We start from the raw sequence: 22,481 nt of genomic DNA, 5'->3' as shown, positions 1-22,481 counted from the left end.
CCTGGGGCTTGGTGACACCATGGCCCTGCTCCCCACAGAGCCAAGCAGCTTGAATTAGACTCACTTGAATTGCAGGAGCTGAACCGCCGGCGCATTGTGCCGAGCCCCGAGAGCCACCGTGCGGCCATGCCCATTAGCTGCAGGCAGGCGTTTCCATCTGGCTGGATATAGGCGTATTTGAAACTTGTGTCATTTTCAACCTTAAATCCCAAAGGGTAATAAAAAAGGGCACCCATCTGCTCCGTCTTTTTGACATGTCTGTGATGCAAGGTGGCTACAAGCTACTCCACAGCACGTAGAGCAAATACTCAGCACACACCAGCACGTAGCACCCCCACACACCCTGTTATCCCACAGGGGTAGGACGAGGCATCCCCGCTGCCGCAGCCCACCTATGTCCTTACAGTCAAGATGGAAAGGGGAAAGATTTCCACTGTCTTTGGGGTGAGTAGGAGAGCACAGCAGAGCCCTGAGCCAATTCGTATCTTCAACTGGTCATCTTAAGCAGACCTGACTGGTAATCACAGGGAGCAGCTGGGCCAGCAAGGTGAATGTAAGTTACCTGATGGCAAAGGCCCTGTTCCGTCTGCCTCAGCGCCCTGCATGAGACAAGAAAGTGCAGCCTGAGTGACAAGGCTAAGAGAGGTCACTAAGCATCCCAGTGAGCGCAGTGAGGAGTACCACAGACCCTGGAGTAGTGCTGGGTGCACAGACCATGGCTGACATGCAATACCTGGTACCCTGAGGTTCTGCAACTTCAGCTCTCGGGGTGCCACACAGAGGAGCATTCTGCAGCACCCCACGGCAGCAGATCATAACCACGCTGGCAAGATCAGTGACGCGAAGCAGATTCTTCCCCAGCTTCCTTCTCAGCCTGGTCCCTCAGACCAGCTTCTTCTTGAGGAACTGGCTCCTCAGCAGCAGGATCTGAGGAATCCATCCGGCTCATGGTACCCCTTCAATTTTGCTACACAGAATAAGTACAGAATCTTAAGCTTTATTTTTCTATTGGCCAGCAACTTAAACTGGGTTAAAAAAAAAAAAGCAATGAATATTATTACACAGAGAAAAAGTATAAAACAACTCAAGGGACACAAGCCAACTTACTGTTCATATCCCATTCTTCCTGGCCTCTCCCAACCCTGTACAACATATTTGAAGGGAATGGGTGAAGGCAGCTATGAAGATATGCTTAAGAAACTAGAAATATTGCTTCAAGCAACATGCTCAATATTTTCCTCTTAGTTAGTAGTCAATACTTGTCAGGAACTTGATTATAAAACAAGAAATAATTTAGAGATTTCTCCTTTAGATCATTACACAATAATTTAGATTTCTTTCCCCTCTTTCCTACTGCTGTGGAACCAAGGATACACATCAGTTCCTCCACTTCTCTTTCTGCATTAGTTAAGGATTATTTCACAGGGCTGATGTTGATGGGGGAGTTTCAGATTGACCTGCTCTGAATTTTAACTTGTCACCCTTTAGCACCAGTCCAAGATTCCTGCTCTGCGAACTAAAAACCCTATGATTCTGCAAGACCCTGTAGGGGTCTGTGTGATTTTGCTCATGTTAACTCTCTGCTGCCAAGGGACAGGGCTTAGTGGGCACCACTAAAAGGCCAGGAGAGGGAATAAATTTGTTTATAAAAGGGCTTGTCTTCACTGCTTAGCAACATCAAAACCCCACAGCCCGTTCTGCTTCATGGGTGTAACAGGCACACCAGGAAGGTGAGAACAAGACAAGAGGCACACAAGATCCTATGAATTCAGGCTAAGAACCTGTTGGCATCACAATGGCACTAAGTCCATGGCAGCGGTGATGTCTATATCCTGTATGTATCCAGGATCCCAATGCAAGGAGAATATTTAATTAAAACCTATTCCTCTGCAGCAAACAGACAGTTAACCCAGTACTACCAATTTACCAAGTACACTGGGGCAACTGGCTGAAGCTGACTCTCCTGAGCTTCTCAGCAGTAACCAGTAAAGTGGGCTTCCAGATCTCATTAAAGCCAGAAAACCCTCAGCTGATTAATGAGCTCTTTGGAGGCTGATAAAACATTTGTATATATTTATTTCCTGCCCAAGAGAGACAAGCCTGGAGGTTTTAATTAGAAAAATCAAGCCAAGGGCATCTCTCAACATGTAAGAGATGTGAGAAGGTATTTCCACTAACCAAACAGGCCAAAGGGTAGCAAGATATGCCAGCTCCACAAACAGACCAGTTCCTCACCAAACCTCAGCAGGGGATAGGTAGGAGGAAACAAAGTTTTCTCACTCACACTGGAAGCCACTCAATAAAACAGACTAGACTCAAAAGAATTAGAAAGTAGTCCATCGTCTTTGCTCCAGAATCGCTAGGAAGCAAAAGGCCTCTTGTGGCTCCTAATGGCACTGTGTTGGGGGAAGCTTCAGGGAAGAGGAGGAAGGATTGCTGAGAAATCCTAAGGCACCCACATCTTGGCAACATCAGAGTCATGACAAGATTTCAACTGCACCAAGTTATGCTCCCAGTCAGCAGGGAGAGTAGCTCCTGCCCCAAGCAACCAGGCAGGCATCCTCTCAGGTGGAGAACAGCTGTGTTAGGACATTGGTGCACCCTTGGGAGGAGGGAAAGAAATCTTCCATGTATGAGAGACTCAGCTCTGGCTCCAGCTCAGCACAGAAACATCATCTGTCCTCACAGTCAATGCCTGGTGCTGCTGAGCCACTTCTCAGAGAGCAAACCATAGTTCTTGTACAGCATCCTGATACCTTCATGTTGGCTCAGGAAAAGCCTCAAGAGAAATGGCCCTGGATAAATCTTACTTCGTAGTTACATCAAGGGACTGTTTCGCTAAAGCTTCTAGCAGAAGATCCACAGCTCTTTTGTTTCTTGACAATGAAGAGGACCCGCTGAACTCCTGGCTGCCTTGTACACAACAAGGAGGGTGACTTTTCCCCAAAGGGGCAGGTAAGGCGGTGCGTGGTTTGAAAGGCATTTAATTACAGAGCCAAGTCCTCAGGTTACAGACACTTCTGTGGTGGTGGTGGAAAGTGGTCAGGTTGGCAGGCGCTAAAGGAAGTGGCAGAGGGGGAGCGACAGAGTTCCTGCAGCTATTAATATGGTTCTGGCTTTAAACTCTTGTACAAGCAGCAGGTGAAAATCATCCCAAAGATCTACAGGGTGTAAAGAGAAGAGAGAAATGCATGAAAAAACAGAATGGATGCAATGGAGGCAGCAGCTTGCAAACCCAGACTGGAGTGGCAGCTAGCTCCTGCCTGGGAATACTGCACTCCAGCTTGCAACAAGCAGCAGGAGAAAACATAATCTGTGCCAATCCTCATAATTAATCACCAGCAGCTTCTCTGGGGTATAATTTGGCTACTTGCCAAAACAAAGGGAAAGATGAGGAACTCCCAGAGACATCTGCATCTGGAAGAAAAGAATATTCTGTGCTCTCCCCTCTAAAATGGGAGTGCGGGGCATCCATATCCTAGCCCTTTATTCATCACACCCTCCCAAATCATTTGCAGACCCACAGTGCCGTTCTTCAATATGACACAGCCAAGGGAGAAATTCTGGATGACTTAAAATAATCCTAATGAACTGGGACAGGAATCTGCTCCAGACTGGCTCTTCAGCTGCGCGGGCAATCACAGCACATCCCCACAAGAGGTCTCTCTCAGGCTGCCAAACCGCTTGCCATGGCCAGCCCTGCCCTTCCCACAGCCCTGGAGCAGAAGTCTCTCCCCCTTGCCCAGCTGGTTGCACTTCTTCACCAGAAGCAAATTTTTCAGACTGGCAGAAGAGGCTTTTGCTTTGGAGCTAGTGAATCCTCGGGTTCCTGAAGTACCTGGCAACTTCTCCTTCCCAGGGAGAGAAGAGCCTAAAATATCCAATTTTTTTCCATCCCTCAGATCTGGGGTTCCTTTAACTTCTGCCCAGCACCCCTAAAACCCCACGCAGCCCGTTTACCTGCACACAAGCAATGCTGATCCCCACTGCCCCGATAATTTTCAGATGCTCTTGAATGAAGTTTTCCAGCTTGGTAATGCAACCGCTCTGCAGGGTGAAAGGAGGGACATGGAAAATCAGCTTCATTTTAACCTCTTGTTCACTTTAATCCAATGGTTGTGACCCTTGAAAGCAACGCTATAAAAAGCAGTGTCTGTGAGCAATCTCTTCCCCCAACATCACTGGAAAAGCCACAGAGATGATGTAAACTGCATCATGTTTTGTGTTGCTCTGGACCTACTGGCTCAGGAACCGTCGAACAAACACAAGGTGGCTGCTAGCTGGGCAGGAGAAATGCAGAACCACCCACATCACACGGAGGGGCTACCTGTTTAGTTACTCGGCTAATCTGGGATTCAATTTGGTTCTTCTAGAAAAGAGATAAGGCGCTTTTATCTCAACTCCAGCCTTTTCAGTCCAAACTGCAGCCCACTGGAACTGGCCTAATTTGTCTGCTATGAGGCCCTCTTTCTTCCCCATATGCTCTTTCTTCATGCTGTAGGTCAAATCCCACTATCTCAATCAAGAACCAGAAGTATCTCCATTTGCACCTCACTGAGTAATGCCAATAACAGTAAGCTGTGTAAAATGTAGGACTCATATCCAAGTCTCTTGCAGAACCAACAACCTTTCCCACTTCCCCCTATCACTAGCATACTCTGTAGTAACAAATATAATTTATTATTTTTCTCTATATCTACGTATAAAATAATAACCTAGATGGCTGAACGCTCAACTAGAGAAATTAATTCTGCTTTCTAAGGAATACTACTGACTTGGAAGCCTACTGACAGTTTGCAGCAATAACCCAACACCTTCACTCCCTGCCCACCTCCTCTACATACTTTGTGACAGGCGGCTCTGAAGCCCTTTTGCTCTTTACCTCCTTGTAGATGTTGGAAGGATGGTCTCTTCGGCCACACAGGTCAGTTACCGTCTTACAGCAGCTGTCTGGGACTTTCCGTCCATTGGCCTCTGAAGATTTGATCCACAGGCAGTCAGCCCAGTCTGTGTAGTTGTTGCTCCCACAGCACTTGAACTGCATGCACACAGAGCAAAGCTGAGCCTGCAAGCACTGTAACCTCCTTCTCCCTCCAGTCTCCCACACCAAGCCCTGGGCTTCACTTTGCAGAGAGACTCCAGCTATCTCATGGGCTTTTTTTTTTAGGCTACTATAATTATTAGTGACTTTTGTGTTAAGAGTCTCCAAAATGGCCACTAAATATCAGCTTCATCCATCTTTCAGCAGCTGTGACTTTTTGTTACTGCTGGGATGAACTGTAACCAGAGCACACCTGCAGGGACCTCAGCTCTTAACCACCAGACTGGAGAGTGTTAATGGTGATAACAGGGTGAGTTTAATTACCAGTTACTATCACAAATGCACCTGCTATGGCAGTATGCATATAGTAGGCCCCATGCTTTGAAAGCACCTGTGCGCAAGGGTCCTTTCTGTAGGAAAGCCTGTCAGAAGTGTGGCAGCCCTAACCTGAACCACCCCTGAGCCAGGCACAGGAAGGCTCTTCTTTCATCACATCTTGCTCTCTAGGGTACTGAGGAGCTTAATGAAAAATGTCAGCAATTTCTCCAAAGCTTTGAAGTGGGAAGTAGAAACAGCTCTCAGAGTGACTAGACAGCTCCAGTTCACTCTGGGAGCAATTCAGATGTTGTTTCCCCAGTGCTACTGGGCATGCAATTCAGAGATCACACCATGCAATTCTGCCAGTCGCATGGCCCAGGCCCTGCACCCCACCCAACCTTGTCTTCAATCAGAAGAAGCAGAACGTACGCTCAGCATACAGAAGAAACACCCGTATGTTGGATGTTAAGAGCCCACAATGGCTTTTGTGTGCTTGATTTTAAGCCCTGCAATTGCATTAATTCTCCCTGCCTCTAGAGATACCTACCTCCTGCTGCAGTTTGTCTACTGCGCTGGTAACACTCTCTTCTCCCTCCTTCCGGTACTTCTGCGTCATGGTGTTCTTCAAATTTTGCTTCAGCTCCATGCTCAGCTGAATGGAAGAGACAAGTGGGATAAAATCACAAGGCAAACTCATCCCTCAGAGCGACCCAGAGCCCTGTATACTTTTCATTGCCTTGGCTCCAAGAGGAAAGCAGAGAGCCTAGTGGAAGCTACAGATTCCTTCAAGATCATTCTCCAAGGTTGGACTGGACAGGCTTATTTTCAATTGATTACAGATCATGCCTCCATTTTAATAACTGGAAGGAGGAGCTTCAGGAGCAGATTTCAGCCTGCACTACACATCACCATATGGGTCCTCACCGCGAATATGTAAGATTGCCACGACATGCCTGCATCAAAAGAGAACACAAAACTGTGCCCACTTAAATATGAATATGCCTATGAAACCATGTGCAGCCTTCTCCCTCCAAAGCCTGTGACAAAATACTAAAAACCAAATCACTCTGTCCAGGAGCAGGAAGAAATCAGAGTCCTGGGCACGCTGGGCTGAAGCCACGTAGTCTGAATAGCTCTTGTATTGGCATCAAAAAGGATGCCACAGGAGGGAATTAAGAGTGCGACTGCAAAAGTACTGCAAGGCCTTTCTTGATAACAGTGACAGAGAGACAAAGTCTGATTTTGCAAGTACAGAATTTCTGAAAGCATCATCATAAACCACCGGCACATTCAGGCGATTGGCTTCAAACATTTACTCCTATGAAGGCTCTTTTAATCTAGCTGAATTCTTCTCACCCATCCAGGTGACAGCCAAAAAGTGCCAAAGAGCTGCATCTTTTTTTTTTGTCATCCTGGTTCATACAGCAACACTGCTTTAGTCCAACACCTGTGAAATTCTAAGTTTCTTATACCAATAAACAACGTCAACATGCATTTTAGATAGGGTCAATGAATGAAACAGGTGGGTAGCCTCTCTATACACCTTTTATTCTACACAGTAAGTAGTAAATGAGAGGTCAAACGTCTGCTTATGCTGAATTGTGCAAATCTATTCTCCCTTTGAAACACTGTTTTTTCCAACCCCATGTGTCAAATGGGGACAACACCTACCTCACAGAGATGATATGAGGCTTCATTCATTAATATTTGCAAAATGCTTTGAGATCCTGGGCTGGGAAGCTCTACAGAAGTGCAAAGGACTTAGTGTAATGAAAAGAAAGGAAAAGGTTCAGCAGCTGGAAGGCATCAGAGGCAAATAAAGAGGAGAGTCCATTAGCAGAATTATTACTTGGGAGAAAAGCAGTTACCTGCGGGCTCACGGGGAAGAACTGCAGCATGGAATAGAGATAACAAAAGAAACAGTTTAGACACACACTTGCAAGCCTTAGACACCAAAGCAAGGGCTGAAATAAAAACAGTGCCAAACAGAGCAAGCAGCCGGCAACGAGGAAAGAAGGGGGATTTGCAGCCAGAGGGCAAGGGGAAGTGCAGCTATTGATTAGAGACGCCCTCAAATCTCTGATCAAAGCGCTCGAGGGTACAGCTCTGAATTATGTTGTCCCTTATTTCAACCTAAGGATCCGTTCCTCTTCATCCATTGTCATAGATGAACCTTGTGCCTTTGCATGGGTGGATGGACGGACCCTGGCTTCCTGCCATGCCTACCAAGACTGATCTTTCCCTGTTAAATACGCACACTCATAGCACTGATCCCTCCTGGCAGGAGCCAGCACGGTTCTTTGGCTCCTCGCAAACTGCCAGTGCCCATCTTAGTGAGGCAAAGCACAGAAGGCCCAAGAGAAAAAGGAATGACAAGGAATCCTGGCAGCGAAGTCAACAAGATGGGATGTCCAGCTGCTTTTCAGACAGCCACTTAACAACAATCCTAATTTGCCATTTCCAATCAATTTCTAGACATGAGAGCAACTTTGCAGGCTGTTCGTGCCTTGGCGGTTAAACTCCCTTTGAAAACAAAGCGATGACTTAAACCTCTGCTCTCTGCAACTGCAAAAAGTGCCAAGCTAGAACTGCAGCTGTTGGGAGTCTGTGCTGTTCTCCAGCCCCTCAGCTGGGCTGATTAAGTAAAGCTCTCAAAAACTTCTTGACCTGAAAGGACCTCTCAGCTGGACCATTCATTATCTTTGCCAGTTCAAAATTATGGCAGCTAGCTTGCTGGATGCAGCAGGAACTGTTCCTATGTCCTGAATATACTAAGTGGCGCTAACGTGATTTCAGTTGCTTGCACTATGCCTTGAAGGGCGTTAGGAGAGTTCCTAGCTCTACACAGCCTCAAAGACTGTCTTCTACAAGGCTCTGCAGAAAAACAGCACACAAAGGTGAACCACAGGAAGGAGCTGAGCAGCAAGGCTGAGCAGCCTCCCTTACAGTAACCACCACCACTTTGTCAAAAACAGTAAATAATCCAAGGTCTTCTGTATGGGGAGGGGAGTGAGTACAGACATGTGGAAAGGTGAACCACAACCAGACCCTAGGTCCCAAGCCTCCAGGCTCAATTCTGGCTGGAGAAATGGGATGATAACCAGTTGTTTTCTTTTCCCTGGTTTGAGTCTCTAAGGACTAATGTCCACTCACCTGCTGGTAGTAGATATAGGCCAGGATTCCAGCAATGATCTCCAGGAGAAAGATGCACAGCAATAATATGAAGTACTGTAAAATAATGGGAAAAGCAGGACATTAGAACAGAATGTAAGGAGATGCTGGCAGCCAGCTCTTCATTAGCTGGTAAAATGCATGACTCTGTCTTCATCGATGCTTTTCTGCAGCAGTGTTCAAAGGCAGGAGCTGGGATTAAGACCTCAATAGGGTAGGAAAGGAACAATCCCACAGGTTAAAAAAAACCTAAACCACAGGATAACTGAAGACAAGCAGCAGCAAGTGTGAGTTTAACTCACAGAGCCAGAGGGATGTAGAGAATGGAAAAGTGCAAGCAATGAGATAAGATCACTGGACAAAAGAAAGTGGTTGCTGGGTAACCTGATGACTGCACTCAATATCATAGAAACATTTGACATCAATACAAAAAAAATTGAAACTTTTGCTTGTTTCGATATTGTTCAGGGCATTTCACCAAGTTACTAAGGAGCAATGTATATTGTAACAATGATTAAATAAAGCAACAAAGGGCCCATTTCACCAAGGATATAGCAGACCAGCTAAGCATAAGCATAAACCATAGATTTACATTCCCAGTAACTTCTGTGGGGCTCAACCACAGGCTGAAGGGCACTATTGAAGCGGATAGACTTTAGCAATGATTCACACTCAGGACTGTGACTGTATTTTCTGCTGAACTAGGATCTAGAGAAAAAGTCTCAGTATCTCAAAACCAAAGTGAGAAGAGCTCTTAGAAGACTAAGAGGAGAACATGACTATTTCTTAAAAGGGCTTAATGGCAGTGAAATGGAAAGGGATGTGCCCTGCTTACCACGAGGAGAATCAAATGGACAGTACAGAAAACTGTTTGGGAGCACTGTTCCTACACACAAACAGGAAGGTAAGCCAAACCTTATATAGTAGATTAAAAGGACTGGGGCAGGTCTGAAGACAGAGGGTGTTGTGGCCACTTCCTCCTTAGGGTCAATGAGAGCTTTTCAGGGAGAACCCCTGTTCTGACACACAGCCCCTGCCTTGCAGCAATGCCTTGCCCTTGGTCAGCAATGAACAGTTTCTTTACAGATCCAGGCTGTTCTGTGACTGCTATTAAATTCATCTTTCTGTAGATAAAGCTGAAGAGACACCAGTTCCAGCCATAACAAGGACCTCATGCTAAGTCTCTGTAAGAGTTGGCCTCCCCAGGACAGAACAAACGAAATATCTCCCATTTTCTGTTTTACCCCGACCTTAAGAAACGGCTGTTCCCAAGGGATGAAGCAAACAGCTCTCTACAAATGTAACTGGATGTCTAACCATCTCTCCCTGGCACAAAGAAGGACAGTGAAGACCTGGACACAGCAAGGTGACCTACACAGCATGGATGCCTTTTGTTGCACAAGGGTTACAATCCCACTGTGCATCCTTCTTCGATAGGCATTTCCAAGACCCTTTGCAGGAGTAAAATGACACAGATGCCAACACTCAGGCTTCCTCTTTCACCCCTGCTGGGATTCAGCAGCTGCAAAGGATGGACAGCTGGGTTTTATCTGCAGACTGGGCTTTAATCTGAGCACACAATCTCAGGCTTTCACTCCCCAGCCCCACACTCTCCCCCATGGTTGAACACTGACCATCTCTGCCGTAGCCTGTACAAGGTACTCATTCATACCAGGGGAATGAGTCACCCAGCGGAGGGCGGGATAGCTAAAGGCTGGTCCCAGCACTCACAGGAGGTTGAAAGGGGGCAAGAAAGGATCGGCATGCCTTGATACAAAGGCTGGCTTTCTTTTGTTGGGACCTAGTTATACCCTAACTGCTCTGACATCACCTCTCTGCCAAGGAGGGGGGCAGGAGGGAGGCAGGATGCTGAGAACAACCAATGAACTGGGAACTTTCTTTTATTTATTTTTCCCTGCTCTGTGTCGTCATGTCAGACGCATTCAGGTAGAACTGTTGTGTCACCACAGCTCAGCTTGTTGTGCTTACGGTGGATAGAAACAAACATGTATCCAGCAGACCTTAAAAAATTTGAGTCACAAGGCCCTTGTAAAACCTTGTAAGAGAGGTTAGTGCATCTGCCACCCAAGGATCCAACCTGTCTCTGCTGATACACTGCCTCATTATCCTTATCTCAGTTTCATCATTCCCTCAGGGCCACTTCCAAGTATCATGCTGACATAGGGGAGCAGCAGCTTTCACTCTGGACACACACAAAGCACAGGGCTGCTCGTCTTGCTCTTCATCAGGAATTGCAGGGCTTTCCTACAGAGGTCCGCTCTGGAAGGAGTAGGCCAGCTCTGGCACGGAGCTGCAGTAACATGCCTTACTCGCTTCCCAAGAGGCTGCGGAACAAGTCAGAAATGTGGGATCACCCAAAGGCCAGTAGTAGACATATGCCTGGACCTGGGTTGGCTCTGGGCAATATGTACTCTTACTCTGGCTCCAAGCCAGAGTCAGGACTATCTGGTGTCTCCTCAAGATCTACGGGGTCCAGATTTCTTCCATCCAGCTTCAAGTGTTTAAGTGAAGCACTAAGCTTTAGTGTGTTTTCTCTGAATAACCCAAAGAGTGATTCAACCCGCCTACAATCCAAATCACTCTCTGGAGAGATCTTTTTACTACCTGAAGAAGAGATATATAGCAACTACACTCCTAAATCAGCAATCTCACTTCAGTGGGAGGGCTCCAGGCTGAAATGCAGCAGGAACAGAAATCATAACCGATGTGTGTTCCCTTCTCCCTATCCAAGGCAGCTAACTAGAAGTGGCAGAGGGATGGGCCAAGCCTGAAGAAAGCCACCTTCTTTCTTTACATGCAAGGTCTTCTATTTGATGGGTCCTTTCCTGAGACTCCTGCTTGCATACTTCTGTGTATCTTGACTGAAATATAATACAGTAGTGGTTTGTGTGCTTGTAAAGAGCTGGACTGCAGCATCACCGCCAGCCAGGCTGCAGATCCACTGCCATGCCTGCTCATAGAGCCAGAGAAACTCCACATCTGCTGCCCAAGCCTCAGTGCCATCACCTGGCTAAGGAGGGACACGAGGAAGGCAAATAAGCAATGACATAAAAAAAGTAGAACAACTGTGAGTGATGAGCAATGAAATACTATGAAAAGCCTTGAAGTGGGCCCATAAAACTCATAGGTAGAAAGGCAGCAAAAAAATTCACAGCTGCCTGACTCTTCAACAGAAAAACAAACTAAAAACCAGATATGCATTTTACAAACAGCACCCAAAGTTGTCAATAATTGACATTTAAAAGCACCAAGGAGGCACTGGGGAGAGTGGAGAGTGCTGCTTACAGCGTTCCCTCCCATATTTACGTGGGCCTCTGGTACAGAAAGAAATTGGGACAGGCTGGCACAGACCCCAGGGCGCTGACTGTGAAGCTGTCAGGATTACTGTCTGAGCTCAGAGCTGGCAAAGGCCCCCAGCCAGGCTCACCCAGCCCTGGCAAGCACAGCCCTATCTCTTGTGCAGATTACTCACCGGCAACCAAAGCAGAGCACAAGCAAGAAGAGACAATAGGCCTGTCGCGACCAGCCACTCCGAAAGGACGCGTGGTGTAAGGAGACAGAGTGACCTTTTGTTCCCAAGAGACAATTATTAGTTTTCTGTGGCAGAATAACAAAGAAAACCCCACCGGATTTTCATCCGTAGCTTCTGGCTGAGGCAAAAACACAAAGGGAGATCTCTCTGGCATGGAGAGCAAGTGAAGCAAGGCCAAAACAGACTGCCACAGACCAGGAGCCTAATGAACAAGCATCAGCAATGCACTCACTGTGTCCTCCTCTGTGTTTTATTCTCCCTTTCTGGCCCTACTCTGCCTCTCACAGGGATTACCAGGCCTTCAAAGCAGCGGTACAAGCATCAGGCTTGCTCACAACTCCTATTTCTGCTCCTCTATCCAAACGAAAGAGGGGAAATGGGATAGTCAGGTGAATGAGGACTTGCAAAGGAAGGAGCTGGTGAAGAGTTGCTGAAGTATCCTTTTCTGCAACTGTGAAAGCAAAGAGCCACAGACTGTTATTTCAGTTACTGCACTCAGCACTGTAGCCTAGATACTAAAAGGGACTGCTGCCACACTCCAGACTGAAAGGGAGATTTGAGAGGGAGGAAGCAGAATAGAAACCCTGGAGCTGGTCAAAAACTTCAGTGTAGGTGGGTGAGCAGGGAGCTCAGGAAGTAACATGGGGAAAGGCATAAAAGAAGCAGCAGATTATCAAAACAGCGTGGCTTTTTTTGTGGAAGCAAAACTAAAATAATTTTTTTGCAACTAAAGAAAATATTCATTGGAAATGTTCTGATTTTTGACAACCAAGTGAAAAAGTATGTTAATTTGGCTTGAACCTACTGCCATTAAAAGCCAGTTTTGTTACAGGTCTCTCACATTTTCCTCTCTCTTCCCATTTTCCAAAAAGAGAACATGGGATTAGCGGGGAAGAAGGAAGAGAGAAAAGCCACAAGATTTTGCTTTGAATAGTTTCAAATAGACGTTCTTACACAAAGTATAGGTATTACGACTATACTTTGTACTTTTGAACCATCCAATGGTAAGCATATTCTTTGGGTGGATGAAAGGAAACGCTCTGCAGTAGAACCTGCCCCTAGAATAAGGACAGCACTGCTGTTAGGAGCTGGAGGCCTTAGTGATATTTGCTCTAGGACAAACAAATAAGGTTGGTGTAGAACACAACAGAGATGTTTCCCTCCCTCCCAGCACAGTTCAAGAGAAAATGGGGTGAATACTCCCACAAACAAAACAACCAAGGAAAACTTACCACTCTTAGCAAATTCCGACGCTCTTTGAAGGTGGCACAGCAACCAAGGATGCCAGTAACCATGACAACCACCCCAGCCACCACCAGAATATAAGCAGTTGCCGAATACGTGCTGGAAGAGAGCAGGCTGATGTAGTCACTCTTCTCAGCTAGGGTCCAGGTGCCCACTGCCATCACAGCCCCGCCAGCCAGCTGGGTAGAGAGAGAAGCAAGCAAATGAAGGGCATCTGAGGTGTGAACTCCCTCACCTCCCAGAACAACTGGACTGGGATACCAGGACGTGCCTCAGCTCCGTAAGCTGAGCTAAAGATGATCTACACTAAAGGAAGGACCCCCAGAGGTCACTGGGAGGCACTGGGCTTCAACGCAGCCAGTTTAGCACCCCAGGCAGCCTGAGATGCAAGCTATCTGAAGCATCTACCTGTGCACAGCAATTCATACTTGGACCAGAGCCTTCCCAAACGTAGCCACGCTGTTATCTGGGCAAATACGAAAAAAATCTATTGGGGTGCTACCTAGCTGCAGAGTGGAAGACAACAGCTTTACATCAGCAAGCTTTCCACTATTTGTCAGGGAGCAACACAACCAATAAATGACAACCATGCCCAATATCTCCTTCCTAGACTATGCATCTGGGGAGAAAACAGTCAAGGAGCTAAACAGCCTGGCTGGTTAAACTCTAACCCTTGCAGCAAATAAACATGGAGAAGCCAACCAGACTCCTAGCAGTCCCTTCTCTCTTTGCAAGCCTTGTGTTTCTGGAGGGTTTTATGCAGCTTCTAGTAAGCTCAGACAGTTTTCCTTAAAGGTCTGACCTGGACACTGCAATGCTCTGTCCCAGGCAGCAAAGGAAAAAACAATCCTTTTGCATCAGTAACTTTCTGGTGGAAAGCACAACTCTAGGAAGCTCTAGTGTGGATCCAGCTGCAAGAAAGTGTTTGTTATCCTTGCTCTACCTGTCCCACTCCACTGCCAGGGCTCCCTCCTTTGAGAGGAGGAATGGCAAGACAGTGGAGTCCTCAGGCTCCCTGAAAAAGCAAGCCAGGTGAAAAAACAAAGTATGCTTTCAGGCTCCCTGTTATTTTCTATACTTGGTAACATGACCTAGAAAGAGCTAGAGACTACAGAGTCAAACCATCACTTCTGCAGCCTAGGCAGGCAAGCCCAAGGGATGGTATTTCACCCCACAGGACAAAATATGTGTCCTACTGATGTGAGTGCTTTTTGCCAAAGACTTCATCAAGCGAAGATTTCTGCGCCCCTGACAACAAAACCGCAGTGCCACCTCAGTGCCTCTGAAACAGACTGAAGTTTCTTACCCAGAAAAAGAAGTTGAAGATGAAGAGCAGGTACTTGAGACAGATGGTCCCACATGTTTCCTTCTTTTCTGTATACTCACGCATCTTTCTGGCTCAGCAAGTTCCTGAAAAAAAAAAAAAAAAATCAGAAAAGCTTGAGTCAATCAGTCATCACATCCTTTCTCCCAAAAGCCCAGCATTACTAGTCTCCTCCTGCAAGAATTCACACTGCCAACCTTTTGCTGAAGTAAGCCAGTGAGCAAGCGATTCAACTGACTTCAGGGATGCTAAACACTGCTGGCTTAGATAAAGAGCTCTTGTATCCATTTGGGTGACCTACACAGCACGAGACCTCGTACAGTGTGAAAGGGAGGCAGATGGTACCAGCATGTGGCCTTCCTGTACTGCCTTAATCCTCCTTCTCTCTCTCCCCATCCTGTTGTCACTGCTGGAGACTCATTTTCCTTTAGATCAATACTTGCAGTGGAGGAACTAGACCTAGTGTTGTGCGAGAGGTCAAGCCAAAACCATGAATTGTGATCAATGTTATGATGAGGAAATTTCAGTATAGTTCATGCTCACTTCTTCCTATTTAAACTGAAATAAATGAAATCCCAGACTCGTTATCCAGAAAATCCCAGTATCTAGCTCCTGACTGCAGCCTGTTAACTGCTGCTTCTGAAGACAGCGACAGAAACCTCTGTCTTTGACATTTACTGAATAATCTGTCTCCAAAGAATATTCTTTCCTCACTGGCATTAGTTACAACTGCCTTAAATAGATCCCTCTCTAAGTTTGGGGTATTTTTAATCTTTACAACTGTAACTGGGAACATACTTGTTATCCACTCAAAGGCCCTATCCTTTCTGAACCCCAGCAATATGTTGGAGTAATTAATTCTCTTCTTCACTCTGCGTATTTGTCATGGTCCTTCTCACTGGCCAGCTGTTTCCTAAGGCAGCTGTCCCAGCTACTACGAGTAAGTAACATAACCATTGGCTTCAGATGATCTGACAGAGTAAAACACCGCTGCAGATATATAACGAATGCGAGTTCATTGTGGGTCAGTCCCAGTGCAGTGTTACAGATGTGCTACACTCTTGAGCAGGTTTCTCAGAAGTAGGTCTGCAGCAAGTGCAGCTCCATGTCACTTCACTGCCTCCTGTTGATGCCAGAAGGTCTGAACCTCTTGAAAAAAATATTGCCACCACTGCCTGACCAGGCAGACAGGACAAAGGCGCTGCCCAGAGCATCACTGCCAGCATCACCTGCATGAGGCAGTTTGCAGAAGTGCAATCAAATCCACACCACCTCTCCTGCATTGAATTAAAAAAATCAATCCTTTCCTCCCCTACCAGCCAGTGGGGAATGACGCAAAAATCTTGCACCCATATCAGAGCAAAATGCTTTCCTAAAGCAGCAATTTCCCTGGAAGCAGGCAGGCAAACAGCCTCTCCCCTCTTCCAGAGGCATGGAGTTCATGCTCGCTTAGATGACAAAACTGCTTCCCACAAGTGACGTGAGCTTTCTCGGGACCCACTGCAGCTGCAACCCAGCCATGCGGTACAGACACTCATCTACCTTGGCAATCCCACCGCAAAACACCTGACAGTAAAGAAAGTGAGCAATGGGTATGCACAGCCTGGCTGGACATCAAGTGGCTATCAGGTTGGGTCAGTCAGGCAGTATGATCTCTGCAGCTACACTGCTAACATCTGGCTCTAAAGCCAGATGAACCAGGGCTGGGAACACCAGCTGCCCATTCTGCAGCATAATTGTATTTTATTTGCAGGGAACTGTTTCCTTTTGCTTCATGCCAGCCCACTCGAAAACCCCAGCCAGGCCTGTGATTTAGAAACTAATAAATGAAGCCAACAGGGAAGGGAAGGGTGAGAACGTGCCAGCAGTCCCACCCATGCCTGTCCCCCATCACCATTTCACAAGGAAACATTTTTCTCTAGAATAACATATGGCAACAACAGTTGGCAGCAGAAGGCTGTTTCACTGGCAAAGGGAGCAGCTCTGAGATGGTGGCATATATCAAGGAGAATAACTCTTCAGAGTTATCTTCAGAAGAGATCAGAACCTCCAGCAATGCTCAGATTAATTACCATGTTGCAGCACAAAAAGGCCCGGGGCAATGGGGAGGAATGGATGCTAGTAGTACCGTATGCACCGAACAGACTTGTAAATTCTCAATGAGAAGACGCCCCATGAATGCAACGTTCATGGAACGTGACAGATTTACAGCTCCCAGAGGCTTCATTTAGCCACAGAACAGGAACGGCAGCAGCAAGGCAGGCTCCCACAGCCACACACGCCTGCACAACCCAAAACAGGTACCTCAGCCCAGACCTGAGAGATGCCCTCCAGTAACAGACTCTAAGGGCTCCACTTGGCTTCTGGCCCACCCGTTCTAACATCAGGGCTGTATGTAGAGGAAAATGCACGGCAGGTTTGCTGAGACTGACCCTGGTTCCTATCACTGACAGCCAGGGGACGGTAACAATGCTTACTGTCCTTGGGCTGGCTCCTTGGCCCAGTTCCCCTCTTGCTCCAGAAGATTTCAGGAACCTTTCCCCATTCTCCTCAAAGTATGTCCCCCACCAAAAAAAAGCCACTACAGGTATTTCCATGTATCCCCATATAGCAGATGCTGGGTCCTAGTGAAGGATGTTAACTTGTCCCTCCTTCTGATCTGAGAGCTCAGAAATCCCAGACCGAGCTGCATCTTGTTCTGGGTGAGGACTGGGCAGACTCACAGCTCAGACCGTACTTGCACTCAGACAACAGTCTGAAATTCCCCTCGAGACTGCAGGTCCTGCTCCACCGAGCACCGCGTACAGGCCTTTCAGGCGGCTCAGCTTCGCCGCTGGGAAGAGAGGATCTGCCTGTTTCCAGAAAGCTGGCAGGGAACAGCTGCAGGTTTATACAGCACAGCAATTCACGCAGGGATGGCAGGCCATGAATCAGAAAGCAATCAGGGCTGTCTCCTGTTTGATCTATCCTTCCTAGCCAGGAGCAGAGCTGATGGCACCGGCTGCCTCTGCACGCTTAATGACTCACCCAGCGAGCTATTCAGGGAAAGGCAGCTCTCTCCAGACCCTCTTTTTGGAAATCATGTGTTTGTGCTCCTTGCGTCACACAGGGTGGCCTGCTACCTCCTGTCGCCTGCAAAGACTGGGTCAGGCTTTAGGGAGCTACCCTGGTCTTCAGGGAAAGCAAGTGAGGGCAGGAGACGCTGGTGAAATGCCTTTCCCAAGGAGCCCAGGCAGTGGAGAGGTGAGCCACAATCTGCCTTGCAGGCTAAGGGTGACTTCGGGCTCTGAGCCTCATGGTCCCAAAAAGCGGAGGCGTTGATCAGCGCCACAGCACCGGGATGAACGTGGGGGACCTCATCCTGAATTCACTGACATAACCAGGGTCTCTTGGCTTCAGTCATCTTTATAACAGACTCTCAGAAGTGACATGAATCACTCTTGAAACCAGACAAGAAGAAGCAACGTTAATTAACACACACGCTTATATTCTATTTTAAAACACTGAGGCAAAGGTCTATTCTGAATCACATTGATAATTATGAACGAGCTCTCCAGTGGACAGAAAATGGTGAGCTATGCCACAGGGCTGTATTTACAAATGCATAAAAACATACTAATTAGACATGAGCTTCATAATGAGAAGCGCTTTGCTAACTGAAAAAGTGGTTAAAAGACCAAAAGCACTTCCATAATGAAGTTCAGTTGGTCCAGTCAAATAGACAGTAGCTTCGTCAGCAAGTTAAATTTAAGCAAGCAATCATGGGATACAGGCTGTGACATCTAGTCATACAATGAAGAGAGGTATTTTTATGTAATTCACCAGAAATCAACAACAGGTTCCTGCTGTGCCCACACACACTGCAATGTAAGGGACAAGGAGAAATAATGCTCTAAAACAAAATGCACAAAGATGGGAGGAAAAAACAAGGACAAACAGCATGACAGAACCTGCACATGAAAGGGAGGGGTAACAGTTTGAAGATTAATTCAAGAAACTGGGACTTGAACAGCTTGAATCCAGTTCTCCACTCTGACACAGACTTTGTGCATGGCCTTGGGCAAGTCCCTTAGTCTGTCCCTTGCCTCTGCTCTTCCTCCCCAGTGCAGGAACCTCATCTTTCTCTAAACCCAGTGATGTTGTAAGGATCAGCACTGAGAACCCCTGCTGACAGAGGAATGCCAGCTGTGAGGCATGACAGGCTCCAGGTGACTGGGGTACTGGCAAAAGCCCTACAGCAACACAATTCCACAGCCTAAAAAGTGCTTCTGCCAGTATAGGCTACTTTGGCCAGTAGCCTATACTGTATTCGGTAACTTCTGGGGTTAGTAAAATCTGTACTTATAATGAGAGGCCTGTCTGGTAAAGTGATTTTGGCAACCATTTACATGGCATACTGGCTCAAATACATCAAAGATGGCGAGATGCTAGTAATGAAGGACGAGAGAACAGAGTAATAGTGAAGCACCTACATGAAGAGCAAGAAGGAAAGGATGACCCACCTATATAAAAACGTCAAAAAAGAAGAAAAAAAAAAAAAAAAAAAAAGAAAAAGAGAGTGAGCTCATCCTGCCCTGTCCAACTGCAAGCAACCACCTCCCAGCTGGGTAAGAACACACACTGCGTGACTGCTAGGCAAGGCAGGGGTCATTTCAAATGTGAAACCATTCCATGGCCTGATTTTCTTGGCCTCTCACCCTACAGAGACTGAACCCTCAGGACAAACCGGACAATAGGAATGCACCAGAAGTTGTGTGGTTTGGCTCCAGTTGCAGGCGCTGAGCACCTGGGAACACAAGCACTGCACAAACAGCTGTTTTGTTGTGCTGAGCCACCTAAAATCTCAGTGGCAGGACTTGCTCTGGTTATCCCACATCAGACCACTGTATTTTTATTTGCAGGCCCAAGGGCACATACAGGCACGCACCCACATCCCAGCTCAGAAAGCACGTGGCATGCACACACACACACTCCTGCTGGCTAGACATTCATTTAGTCATCGCAGACGTTGCTTGGTACATTTGCCTCAACTTGCACAGTAATAGTACTTAATTAAACAGCAAAGAAAGCCAGGCCTGCAGGCTTTTTCTACACAACCAGCCCTAAAGCAGCATCTGACGTATAGGGAAGAAACAATGCCAAAGCAAATGAAATAGCTCCCAGGCCATTAAAAGCATCATTATTTTTAACTATTGATTTTTGAATGATAGCAAGAAAATTGGTATCCAGTGCATCAGTGATGTCTATTTCATAGATAATTTGTATGCCAGAAGTTAGATAACTTCTAACATCTTTGCCAACACACACAAGAAAGACTTGCTGCAGGAAATCCCACTGCACCTATGCTGCTATGAAAGTGCAGCTCCCAAAGGGCTGCAAGTCCAACATCGTCAGCCCCCTGCCCATACAGCCACCTCACACACCCAAGGGGCACGCTGCTGGCCTGGAGGGCGAGGTTCGGCTACGAGTCTATCTGAGCTGGGCCAGATAACCCTGGCCCTGAGGCAGTTCTTGGCAAACAAAGCAGACGTCCTCCCCTTGGTATGTGTAATGCAGGTGTGGGCCAATAACCTATTCTCTTCAGCAAACTGACTGAAGATCACGTTTTCCAGCAAGGCTAAACTTCAGCTTTTGAAAGCATGACCTCTCCAAGTTCCGTCTCTGTAAGATGAAAATATTACCACCGCTGCTTTATCTACCCCACTGAGCATCCTCAGAAAAGGCCTCCAGCTGCTTATCAACTTGCCAGCACATCTCATACAGCCCACAAAGCAGCCAGAAGTCATTAAGCAAAGCCTTCCCAGGAAAGGAACTCCAAAGCTGGCAGGTGAGTGCTCTGATTTACACAACTACCGAGTGCCATTATCCACCCCAAACTGATAGCCAACATGGGTCAACAGTCTTGATGCTGACCTTTCACCACCAAAGCAGCTCACAGCACCAGTGCAAATGTTCAGTCCTCTTCAAGTGCTTTCTTCCACCCCCTCTCTTCTTGCTGGCTCTGGTCCTCTGCTAGATTCAGGAAAGCAGAAAGCTGAAAAAGAAGAGAGAGATGTAGAGAATCATGAACTATGTCAAAGATTACTCTGGGAATCAATATGTGATAATATGCCTTGCCATCAAGCCATCCTTTTAATAGAGAGCGCATGATTTCAGAATAAACCTTATGAATGCATTTGATTAAACTGCAAGTGCGCACTGGGTAACGGGGGAGAGCCAAACTGCGGCACTGGGGAATGCAAAGACCTTCTGATGGGAAGAAGCTGTCATAACAGGTTTATATTCACTGCTGCATCCTGTAAGTGTTGCTATTGTTTCTGTCAACGATGGTTCATTCTGGTTTAAAAGGCCCAAAAGTAACTCCATGAGAAAGCTCAGGAAGAAGACCCTTCTATGCACTGTGAAGCCCTAGCTGGCATTAGTGCCTCAAAGTGATCATTGCTCCTAGCCCTCCCATAGGAACTGTCTGGGAAGAGGAAAGAGGTGGGCAGACAGTACCAGAACTCATTGCATACGTCTGTCTTCTACTCCCAGGGCTTATGAGCCCCAGGATACAGAGCACAAACCAGAGCAAGGCCCCTGCAGAGAAAAAGCATGCTAGGAAGTCACCATTTTCTTCAGCCTCTATCCCTGCTGAAGCATAATCAAGACACAGGTCCTAAGCACCACAGCAGGCTCTGATGGAAAACAGCTCCCCTGAATTCATCTGCCACTGCCAGCCCTCCTAGAGCAAGGCTTCAACCTCCCAGTGTAAATGCACGGTACCTCCCTCAGATATCAAGAAGCCACAGGAAGGTGCCTTCAAACTCAACAGGAGTTATTCCTCTACAACCTTAACTACATTTATCATAGAACGGTTTGGGTTGGAAGGGACCTTTAAAGGTCATCTAGTCCAACCCCCCTGCAATGAGCAGGGATATCTTCAACTACATCAGGTTGCCCTGTCCAGCCTGACCTTGAGTGTTTCCAGGGATGGAGCATCTACCACCTCTCTGGGCAACCTCTTCCAGTGTTTCACCATCCTCATCATAAAAAATTTCTTCCTTATATCTAGTCTGAATCTACCCTCTTTTACTTTAAAAACATTACCCCTTGCCCTATCGCCACAGGCCCTATTAGAAAGTCTGTCCCCATCTTTCTTTTAAGCCCCCTTCAAGTATTGAAAGGCTGCAATAAGGTGCCTTCTCTTCTCCAGGCTGAACAACCCCAACTCTCTCAGCCTTTCCTCATAGGAGGGGTGTTCCATCCCTCTGATCATTTTTGTGGCCCTCCTCTGGACCCCCTCCAACAGGTCCATGTCTTTCCTGTACTGAGGACTCCAGAGCTGGGTGCAGTACTCCAGGTGGGGTCTCACCAGTGGGGAGCAGAGGGGCAGAATCACCTCCCTCGACTTGTTGGCCCACGCTTCTTTTGATGCAGCCCAGGATACAGTTGGCTTCCTGGGCTGCAAGTGCATATTGCCAGTTCATGTACAGTTTTTCATCCACCAGTACCCCCATTTCCTTCTCCACAGAAGAGCTCCACAGCTCTTCAATCCCTTCATTCCCCAGCCTGCATTGATACTGGGGGTTGCCCCAGCCCAGGTGCAGGACCTTCCACTTGGCCTTGCTGAACTTCATGAGGTTCACATGGGCCCACTTCTTGAGCTTGCCCAGGTCCCTCTGAATGGCATCCCATCCCTCAGGCACGTCAACTGCACCACTCAGCTTGGTGTCATCTGCAGACTTGCTGAGGGTGCACTCGATCCCACTGTCCATGTCATTGATTAAGATATTAAACAGCACTGGCTCCAGTACAGACCCCTGAGGGACACCACTTGTCACTGATCT

General features: G+C 47.1%; 1 protein-coding gene across 2 annotated transcripts in view; it reads right to left on the bottom strand.

Moving 5' to 3' along the window:
* Positions 1–665: 665 nt before the first annotated feature.
* CD151 (CD151 molecule (Raph blood group)) overlaps positions 666–22,481 on the bottom strand; it is a 37,477-nt gene continuing 15,661 nt past the window's right edge. The window contains exons 2-9 of one of the 2 annotated variants that reach the window (XM_082317221.1): positions 20,566–20,686; positions 14,635–14,738; positions 13,316–13,507; positions 8,513–8,587; positions 5,907–6,011; positions 4,883–5,038; positions 3,961–4,047; positions 666–967 (exon numbers count right to left, since the gene is read on the bottom strand). In XM_082317221.1, coding sequence (XP_082173347.1) covers positions 959–967; positions 3,961–4,047; positions 4,883–5,038; positions 5,907–6,011; positions 8,513–8,587; positions 13,316–13,507; positions 14,635–14,718 — 708 coding nt within the window. In that variant the 5' untranslated portion in view covers positions 14,719–14,738; positions 20,566–20,686 and the 3' untranslated portion in view covers positions 666–958. The other variant, XM_082317220.1, reaches the window with a different exon arrangement.

The sequence above is a fragment of the Platalea leucorodia genome, assembly GCF_965183815.1.
Source record: "Platalea leucorodia genome assembly, chromosome: 7".
Classification (NCBI taxonomy): domain Eukaryota; kingdom Metazoa; phylum Chordata; class Aves; order Pelecaniformes; family Threskiornithidae; genus Platalea; species Platalea leucorodia.
Note: the sequence above shows the minus strand (reverse complement) of the source record. Positions and strands in the feature narration are given on the sequence as shown.